This window comes from Molothrus ater, chromosome 22 (assembly GCF_012460135.2).
Source record: "Molothrus ater isolate BHLD 08-10-18 breed brown headed cowbird chromosome 22, BPBGC_Mater_1.1, whole genome shotgun sequence".
Lineage (NCBI taxonomy): Eukaryota > Metazoa > Chordata > Aves > Passeriformes > Icteridae > Molothrus > Molothrus ater.
Window position 1 is genome coordinate 8,337,055 of NC_050499.2, and position 10,584 is coordinate 8,347,638.

General features: G+C 38.1%; 1 protein-coding gene across 1 annotated transcript; it reads left to right on the forward strand.

Moving 5' to 3' along the window:
• The first annotated feature begins 1,170 nt into the window (after positions 1 to 1,170).
• On the forward strand, positions 1,171 to 10,183 carry LOC129046918 (uncharacterized). The gene is made up of 3 exons (XM_054517069.1): positions 1,171 to 1,184; positions 2,047 to 2,214; positions 7,966 to 10,183. The coding sequence occupies exons 1-3, from the start codon at positions 1,171 to 1,173 to the stop codon at positions 8,699 to 8,701; spliced, it is 918 nt and encodes a 305-aa protein (XP_054373044.1). The 3' UTR covers positions 8,702 to 10,183.
• The last annotated feature ends 401 nt before the right edge of the window (positions 10,184 to 10,584 follow it).

Sequence of the window (10,584 nt, forward strand, 5' to 3'; positions counted from 1 at the left end):
GCAATAGGAGAAGTCCCGGGGACTTGAAGTTTGTAATGTGGGGTGTAGTTAGACTCTAGGTGGGATTTGTAGATGGACACAAGATATCTGGAGCTCTTAAGTTATCCTGCAGCCCTTTGACTTTTGTCCTAACTTTCTTTCAGATGCAGAAGAATAAAATCCAGGGCAGAGCCCCCCATCCCGGGTGAGGGGATTCCCCCCAGCAGGTCAGTCACCATTTGTCTCTGCAGAGGAAGCATAAATGGTGGCTGTTATAGCTCTGTTCTTTTTCTTTTTAGGAGGTCAAGGCAGAGAGCAGCAGTCAAGGCCGAGTGGGCAAGGTGAGCATTGAGTAGCGCACAGAAGCAGTTGTTTTTGCTGATGTCTCAGTTTCTGGTGCAGCTCTAAGCATCTCTTGTTTTTTTTATTTTAGGTGGTCCACTTGCTATCTATCCTGGCTGAGCACACCCATGCCAGGTGTGTGCAGGCTTAAGCTATCAGTGTGGCATCCTTGTCAGATTTGGGAGGTTGCGTTTTCACAGTATCTCAGCATGCTTTTCTGCTTTGTTTCTTTGCAGGTGCTGTCAATGCCCTAGGCATGCCAAGGAACAGAGGAGGGCAGGTGAGTCGGAGTTTAGGCAGGCTGACCCATAGGTGAGCGTTACACAGCAGCATGCTAAGCGTGTACCTTTTCTTTTTGCAGGTATCTTCTGGCCACCCTCCGGAGTCAAATCAAGATTTGAGGTGAGCCGGGGCTGGTTTTGAGGGCAATAGTCAGGTTTTCTGTTTTGCCTTAGGTGCCCTGCGGAGGCTCGTAGCCAAAGCTTGGAAAGGGCAGCACTGAGGCAAACACGGAGAGCATCTCAAGGTCCACGTCCGACCGAGGATGGATTTTGTCCGCTCCTCTTCCAAAAGCTAAGTGTTGGGGCCAGTGGCTGGGAGAAGGGGAATAGCCTTTACTTCTCACGGGAGGCAATTTGATGTCCGCTTAGCGGAGAGGTCTGTAGCGGGGTGGGCTCTCTGGAAGTAAAGGGAGAGGGTTTCTCCTCAGCCTCGCCAGAGCCTTTGCCGGGCAGGGCAGTTCCGACCCATCTCCACATTTTTGTGTACTTTGCGTCGTCCGCCTTCCTCGACTCGACGTCGTCACAGATTTCCCCCGAGGAGCTCGCCTTCACGTCTGGAGCTATGGCCATGGTCACCCGGCAGTCAGCTTCCTTCTCTAGGCTCGCCGACCCTCTCAAGCATCCTCTTAACTGCTTCGGCACTAACTTCTTTTAGCGAGTTCCGTTTCATCATCGCGTGCTCTCGTCATAGGGCTTCCTTTCCTTTGGCATCATCAGCCTCTGGCTCATCTTGCGCTAGGAATCTCGGGTCCCTAAGGGGACAGTGCCAGGCAGTTGCCACTCGTCTCTGTGTTATGTCATCTGTGTCTATGTTATGTCGTCCGTGTCTGTGTTATGTAGTCTGTGTCCATTGTCTTACGTGTCTCAGGCCTTTGTCACGTCTCGATGCTTTATCGGCACTATTCCGTGCCACATCGCCCGCGTTCTACTCACGTTCCTTTCCGGATATCCCTTATTCCGGCATCTTTACATTTCTACTCTTTGAGACAGGAATGTCTCAAAGGGACAAGATGTTCTCATCCGTCTTCCTTCTCACGACCGGCTTTGGTAGTGCCTTTTTTTCCACGCCTTTCTCTTGGACTTCTGGAGGGAGCCTCTTACACCCTCCTCATGTGACTGCAGTAGTTCTATAGGTTCCATCTTCTCAAAGGGTATGGGACTCAAGAATTAATCTTCCAGAGAGCTATCTGAAGTCCTGGCTTACATTGCATGTACCTACATTGGCTTATACTGTATGTACTTACACTGCGTGTACCTATGCTGGCTTATACCGTATGTACTTACACTCCATGTACACTTGCACTGTATGCGTCGGCTTATATCGTGTGTAGTTATGTTGTACCACTTATGGTCGGAGCTCCCCTGCCCTGGCACGTAGTCAGAGTTAGGTAGAAGAGTTATAAAAACTTTACTGTTCATCTGTCTTTAATGGGATTTTGGGTAGAAAATTTATTGGTCCAGAGCGGGGACAATTCCTAGCTGTCAGCCACTCGTTGACCGCTTCCTGTCGTCTCACAGGTCCCCGAGGCTACCGATTTCCCCAGATTCTACCAATTGGCGTCGACGAGCGGCAGCCAGAAGAAGCATGGAAGCGTGTTCTTCAGCGTCTCGAGTAAGGGCCACCCCAAGCACGTAAGCAGGAAGAGTGTGAGTGACAGCATGTGTCTGTCTGCGTCCGCTCGTCCCTGCGTGTGTGAGTGCGTGCTGACTGGATTTAACCTTGTGTGTGTGACTTTTGCTTTTCAGGTTTTTCAACTCATTTGTAAATATAAAATAAAAAATCCCCAGCTGGGATAACACAGGTAAAGGGAGGGGGGGTACAGTTTGGGATAAACCATTTGGGAAAAATATGGGGATACAAAACAAAATTACTTCAAAGTATTACAAAGTATAAAAATGCACTACAGCAGGTTTGGGCAGCACCAAATAGAATAATGTAAAATGCTTTAAAAATAGAAAAATTAAAAATAAAAATAAATAAAATTAAAATAACAAAATTAATTACAGTTTTTATTTTGTTTTTTATTTATTTTAAAGTGCTGTAAAAGTTCCATAAAAGGTAGTGCCATAGTGCAAGACCCTCAAACACCACCACCATCACCAGCTTAAATTGGTCTGGGCAGCACCAAAATAAAATAAAAAGCTTTGAAAATAGAAAAATTAAAAATAAAAATCAAATAAAAAACAAAGTTAAAAAATAAAATATATGCTTTAAAAATAGAAAAGGTAAAAACAAACATTAAAAAAAAGTGCTTTAAAAATAGAAAAATTAAAAATGAAATTAAAAAATATAATAAATGCTTAAAAAATAGAAAAAATAAAAATAACAATTAAATAAAAAATAAAATTAAAAAATAAAATAAAAAGCTTTAAAAATAGAATAATTAAAAATAAAAATTAAATAAAAAAAATTGAAAAAATAAAAGAAATGCTTTAGAAATAGAAACGTTGAAAACATAAATTAAAAAATAAAATAAAATAAATGCTTTAAAAATAGAAAAAGTAAAAATAAAAATTAAAAAATAATAAGCTTTAAAAATAAAAAAAATAAAAATAAAAAATAAAATCAAAATAAAAAAATAAAAAAGATGCTTTATTTTATTAATTGTATCATTATTTAATTTTACTTTTTAATTTTTCTCTTTTTAAAATAAAAAACTTTGAAAAGAGAGAAATTAAAAATTAAATAAAAAACAAAATTAAAAAAATAAATGCTTTAAAAATAGTAAAAAAACCCACCAAAATTAAAAAATAAATGCTTTAAAAATAGAAAAATTAAAAGTAAAAATTAAATAAAAAACAAAATTAAAAAAATAAAATTAATTAAAAATACATGAAAAAAAAAACCACCCATAAAGTGCTGTAAAGTACCGTAAAAGTTGCATAAAATGGAGTGCCGTAAAGCGAGACCGTCGTAAAACTGTCGCAAAACTGCCGTAAAGCGCGACTGTCGCAAAAGGCGCCGTAAAGCGCGACTGTCGTAAAAGTGTCGCAAAACTGCCGTAAAGCGCGACTGTCGCAAAAGGCGCCGTAAAGCGCGACTGTCGTAAAAGTGTCGCAAAACTGCCGTAAAGCGCGACTGTCGCAAAAGGTGCCGTAAAGCGCGACTGTCGTAAAAGGTGCCGTAAAGCGCGACCGTCGTAAAAGTGTCGCAAAAGGTGCCGTAAAGCGCGACTGTCGCAAAAGGTGCCGTAAAGCGCGACTGTCGTAAAAGGCGCCGTAAAGCGCGACTGTCGTAAAAGGTGCCGTAAAGCGCGACTGTCGTAAAAGTGTCGCAAAAGGTGCCGTAAAGCGCGACTGTCGTAAAAGCTGCCGTAAAGCGCGACTGTCGCAAAACTGTCGTAAAAGGTGCCGTAAAGCGCGGCTGTCGTAAAAGCTGCCGTAAAGCGCGACTGTCGCAAAACTGTCGTAAAAGGTGCCGTAAAGCGCGACTGTCGTAAAAGGTGCCGTAAAGCGCGACTGTCGCAAAACTGTCGTAAAAGGTGCCGTAAAGCGCGACTGTCGTAAAAGGTGCCGTAAAGCGCGACTGTCGTAAAAGTGTCGTAAAAGGTGCCGTAAAGCGCGACTGTCGTAAAAGCTGCCGTAAAGCGCGACCGTCGTAAAAGTGTTGCAAAAGGTGCCGTAAAGCGCGACTGTCGCAAAAGGTGCCGTAAAGCGCGACTGTCGTAAAAGGCGCCGTAAAGCGCGACTGTCGTAAAAGGTGCCGTAAAGCGCGACTGTCGTAAAAGTGTCGCAAAAGGTGCCGTAAAGCGCGACTGTCGTAAAAGGTGCCGTAAAGCGCGACTGTCGCAAAACTGTCGTAAAAGGTGCCGTAAAGCGCGACTGTCGCAAAACTGGCGTAAAAGGTGCCGTAAAGCGCGACTGTCGCAAAACTGTCGTAAAAGGTGCCGTAAAGCGCGACTGTCGTAAAAGCTGCCGTAAAGCGCGACTGTCGCAAAACTGTCGTAAAAGGTGCCGTAAAGCGCGACTGTCGTAAAAGCCGCCGTAAAGCGCGACTGTCGCAAAACTGTCGTAAAAGGTGCCGTAAAGCGCGACTGTCGTAAAAGCTGCCGTAAAGCGCGACTGTCGCAAAACTGTCGTAAAAGCTGCCGTAAAGCGCGACTGTCGTAAAAGGTGCCGTAAAGCGCGACTGTCGTAAAAGGTGCCGTAAAGCGCGACTGTCGCAAAACTGTCGTAAAAGGTGCCGTAAAGCGCGACTGTCGTAAAAGCTGCCGTAAAGCGCGACTGTCGCAAAACTGTCGTAAAAGGTGCCGTAAAGCGCGACTGTCGCAAAAGGTGCCGTAAAGCGCGACTGTCGCAAAAGGCGCCGTAAAGCGCGACTGTCGTAAAAGGTGCCGTAAAGCGCGACTGTCGTAAAAGTGTCGCAAAAGGTGCCGTAAAGCGCGACTGTCGTAAAAGGTGCCGTAAAGCGCGACTGTCGTAAAAGGTGCCGTAAAGCGCGACTGTCGCAAAACTGTCGTAAAAGGTGCCGTAAAGCGCGACTGTCGTAAAAGCTGCCGTAAAGCGCGACTGTCGCAAAACTGTCGTAAAAGGTGCCGTAAAGCGCGACTGTCGTAAAAGCTGCCGTAAAGCGCGACTGTCGCAAAACTGTCGTAAAAGCTGCCGTAAAGCGCGACTGTCGCAAAACTGTCGTAAAAGGTGCCGTAAAGCGCGACTGTCGTAAAACTGTCGTAAAAGGTGCCGTAAAGCGCGACTGTCGTAAAAGGTGCCGTAAAGCGCGACTGTCGCAAAACTGTCGTAAAAGGTGCCGTAAAGCGCGACTGTCGTAAAAGGTGCCGTAAAGCGCGGCTGTCGCAAAACTGTCGTAAAAGGTGCCGTAAAGCGCGGCTGTCGTAAAAGGTGCCGTAAAGCGCGACTGTCGTAAAACTGTCGTAAAAGGTGCCGTAAAGCGCGACTGTCGTAAAAGGTGCGTTTTTTCGACAGTCGCGCTTTACGACACTACCTTTTTTATGGAACTTTTACAGTACTTTACAGCACTTTACGGATTTTATTTTGTTTTTTAATTACTTTTAATTAATTCTATTTTTTAAATTTAATTTTTATTTAATATTTTTTTAATTTTCCGATTTTTAAAGCTTTTTTTAATCTTTTTTTTAGTTTTAATTTTTCTATTTTAAAGCATTTATTTTATTTTTAAATTTTCCTTTTTATTTAATTTTTAGTTTTATTTTTATATTTCTAAAGCATATTTTAAATTTTTTTATTTTTATTTTTTTCTTAATTTTTACTTTTGAGTTTTTGATTTTTAAAGCTTTTTTTATTATTTTTATTTAATTTTATTTTTGATTTATCTATTTTTAAAGCTTTTTATTTTATTTTAAAATTTTTTTTAATTTAATTTTTTTGTTTTATTTTTTTTAAAGCATTTATTTTTTAAAATTTCTTATTTTTTAGTTTTCATTTTTTATTTATAAACTATTAATTTTATATTTTAAATTTTATTTTTTATTTCATATTTATTTTTGCTTTATCTATTTTTAAAGCATTTATTTTATTTTTTTAGTTTTTATTTAATATTTAGTTTTGTTTTTTTTATTTTTAAAGCATTTATTTTATTTTTTGCTTTTTATTTAATTTTTATTTTTGATTTTTCTATTTTTAAAGCTTTTTGTTTTATTTTTTTAATTTTTTTAATTTTTTGTTTTAATTTTTTTGTTTTTAAATAATTTTTTTTTTTTAATTTTATTTTTTATTTCATTTTTATTTTTTGCTTTTTCTATTTTTAATGCTTTTTAAAAAAATTTATTATTTATTTAATTTTTAGTTTTAATTTTTTTATTTTTAAAGCTTTTTAAAATTTTTTATTTAATTTTTATTTTTGATCTTTCTATTTTTAAAGCTTTTTAAAATTTTTTTATTTAATTTTTTATTTCATTTTTAGTTTTAATTTTTTATTTTTGAACTATTTATTTTATTTTTCAAATATTATATTTTATTTCATTTTTACTTTCTGCTTTTTCTATTTTTAAAGCATTTATTTAATTTTTTTATTTATTTTTTATTTAATTTTTAGTTTTGATTTTTTTATTTTTAAAGCATTTTTTAATGTTTTTTTAATTTAATTTTTTATTTTTGATCTTTCTATTTTTAAAGCTTTTTAAATTTTTTTTAATTTCAATTTTAATTTTTTTTTAAACATTTATTTTATTTTTTAATTTTATTTTTTATTTCATTTTTAGTTTTAATTTTTTATTTTTGAACTATTTATTTTTTTTATTTTTTATTTAATTTTTTAAAATTTTTCTATTTTTAAAGCTTTTTTTATTTTTTAATTTTATTTTTTATTTCATTTTTATTTTTTGCTTTTTCTATTTTTAAAGCATTTATTTTATTTTTTTAATTTTCCTTTTTATTTAATTTTTCGTTTTTTTTTTTATTTTTAAAACATTTTTTATTTTTTATTTACTTTTTAGTTTTAATTTTTTTATTTTTAAACATTTATTTTATTTAATTTTATTTTTTAATTTTATTTTTATTTTTAGTTTTGATTTACTTTTAAAGCATTTCTTATTTTTTTAATTTCATTTTTTATTTAATTTTTTAGTTTTGATTTTTTTATTTTTAAAGCATTTCTTTTATTTTTTTAATTTCTTTTTTTTTCATTTTTAGTTTTAATTTTTCTATTTCTAAGCATTTGTTTTATTTTTTAAATTTTTTTTTAATTTTTAGTTTTAATTTTTCGGTTTTTAAAGCTTTTTATTTTTTTAATTTTCTTTTTTTTTTATTTTCCCATTTTTAAAGCATTTTTTAATTTTTTTAAATATTTTTTATTTAATTTTTATTTTTAATTTTTCTATTTTTAAAGCTTTTAAATTTATTTTATTTGGTGCTGCCCAGACCAACTCAAGCTGGTGATTGTGGTGGTGTTTGAGGGTCTTGCAGTTACCCCGATTAATAGGTAGAGATGATGTTTGGAGGCCACAGTGTTACAGGTAGGGGTTAAACAGTTTTTTAGGGTCTTTCAGGTGATTTTTCAGGGATTTTTAGGGATATTTTAGGGTTTTTTTTACAGGAGTTTTTTAGGAATTCTCTGGAAATTTTTAGGATACCTTTAGGGCTTTTTCAGGGCCTTAAAAATAATTTTTAGGGTGTTTTATTGACTGTCTTACTGGGGCACCCCAGCCGCCCAAGGCACCCCATGCCGGCGCCGCAGCGCTCCAGCCCAGCCTCCCGTCAGCGCCGCCCGTGGTCGCTTCCCCTCCCCTGCCGCCGCCGCTGCATGGCGGGCCGAGCCGTGCCTTCCCCACCGCACCCTCCCGCTTCAGAGCTGCTGGATGGCATGGCTCCGCCGCCTCCTGCAACCACGGGCGTCCCGGCGTTTCCTTCCACGGCCGCAGCCGCAGCCCCGTTCCTGTTCCCACAGCTCCGCCGCCTCCCGCACGCCCCATCCTGCCCGCCGCCATGATGACTGCCCGCGCCGCCGTAGTGACGGAACCCATGCATGCGCAGTTGCTACAACCCCAGCACCAGCGATATCACTCCACGCCGACTCATCGAACCACAGCGCTGCTTCCGGGATCAGCTGCACGCATGCGCAGTTCTATCTCCACGGCCCCGCCGCCACCCTCCACTGCGTTCGCCGCAGCTTTGGTACAGCCCGGTCCCGGTTCCGAGTCGCTGCGTGCTGCTGTCCGGCCACAGCCGGCATCCCTGTGCCCTGTCACCCCACTTCTGCCGCCACTGCATCTGTACACAGCACCACAGCAGGCGAAAACTGCAGCGCCTTGCATGTATCCTTCCGCGTCTCTCCTTCTGCCGGGCACCGAGAGATCCCTCTGCAGCGCGTAACCCTGAGCAACCGATACCTGGTGTGTCTCCGCGTTTTCGCCTTCCACACTCCTAGCACCCAGTGGACTACTTTGTGTCACTATTCATCTGCACAGCCACATCCATGCACACAAACCGTGCCACAAGGAGGAGGAGGAGGAGGTTGGAATATGACAGCTGCTTTAATAAATACAGGACAGACAGAGAATTATTTTGCCCCTGCAAATGCCAGCTCTTTGATCCCAACACAAAAGAATTTTGAAAAAGAACTGTTCCCAAATAGCTCCAGAGTCCCCTCAGTGTTTGGGACAGATTTCTCGACCCACAAATAGACAGTAAACCCTGAAAATTTGCCAGCATTAATGCCAAAATTAGAAAACTCACAAAAATCTTTTGATAATTTTCACCTAACAGACTGGTGTGAAAAACATCAATCACTTGCTTTTAAAATTTTTGAAAGTTTAATAGTAATAAAATGGTTATAAAAATAGTCATACAATTAGAGTAATAATAATTTGAACAATTTGAATTAGGACAATATGAGACAACAAAAACAAAGAGTTACGGACGTCCGGGTACCTTTTTCTGGGCAGCACGAGCCTGAAAAAGGACCCCCGTTAACAAAGCATTAACCCTTAAAAGCAATAGCCTGTTGCATAGTCATACACTTCGTACATGGTGCATAAATTCCATTCAAACACAGGATTCTGTCTGCTCATCATCCACTTCTTCCTTCTAATCCTAACAGCGCCTTGGAGGCAGGAAGAAGTTTGTTTCTTCTGATAAGAGGGCAATAAATTCTTTTTCTGTGAAAGATCCAGGTGCCCTGTGGCCGCTATCTCGCTGCAAGTCCTTTCTTTAAAAAAAGTATCTTACATAGCATCGTTTCTATATTAACAGTTTTTGTAACCTATAACTATATTTAACACACTACTTAAGAGAATTAATACAGCGTTACTTTCTAACACAACACATATAATATTCATTTTATTATTTCCAAAAAGCCAATCATAAAATACCTGCATTTTTCACAATCCCCACTCTTATTCTTTGTAAATAATTTGGCTTGAGCAATATTTCTTATCTACTTGCATCTTCTGGACTATGCAGGCAAAATAAAACAGGGGATTACACAAGGAAGAAATATAAAAATAGTTGCAACACATAAAATGAAAGATCTTAATTTCTTCTAATACATTACCCTACCAGCTAGGTTTTAACATTGTTTTCTAATTTTTGGACCGGTACCTGGGTTATTATATGCATATATATTTTTTTCTTCTTTGATTTCTTTTGCTTTTTCTAGAATCACTTTTCTGTGCTCATGAATTTTCAACAATTTGATATATTAAACTTTCCACAAACACCCCCTTCTTTGGCCAATAAATAGTGTAAAGCCAACCTATTCTGATACACTACAGTTTTTGTTTGGCTTAGCTGACTTTATATTAACTCCAATGCCTGGGCAGCTCCATTTGCTATCATTTCCATAACTACTTGGAGTCTTGTAATATGACTCAATAGATTATTTGGGGTCAATACAGATTCAATTGCTGTGCTGGTTTTACCTTTTCGTTTATTATTTGTTTTTTTTACCAAATCTTCTTGAACCATATCTTCAAGATTAAATTTAAAACAAATCCATCTCTCTCCTTTTAAACATTCAATTCCAAATCTATTACCACATTTTCCTAAGTTTCTTGTAATCCAATAATTTACTCCATTTTGCCTACAGGTTCTTAATTTGGATGGGTTATAACAGTGGCTGTTGACATAGGTATGTGTAATAAAAGAGGAACTTTGGTTTCTTTCCACGTGATGCTTTCTGCAGCATTTGTGACACAATCTTGCTGGTATCCCGAAAGGGAAAAGAGAACAAATGAGTGCCAGAAACAGGAATAACAGAGGTCCAGTATGGCTTATACTCCCACCTCCCAGGCCTGTGAGGTTGCAACCCACAGCAGATGTATTTGATCTTCTCGGTGGCGAAATACAGAGGCCAATCTGGTCTTGCCCTCTATTTCCTTGTCACTTTCTCTTAACTAATTTCCAGGCAAATTGGTTTGGACACCCTTTAACTGTGGTCTCTTACCGTTCTTCAGGTATCTCTCATTCACCAGGCAGTAATAATTCCCATCCACAAAGCTAAGTTATTACTTTAACACTTTTTGCAATAAGAGCATAAATGTTGTGAACTTCAATACTAATTATTCTC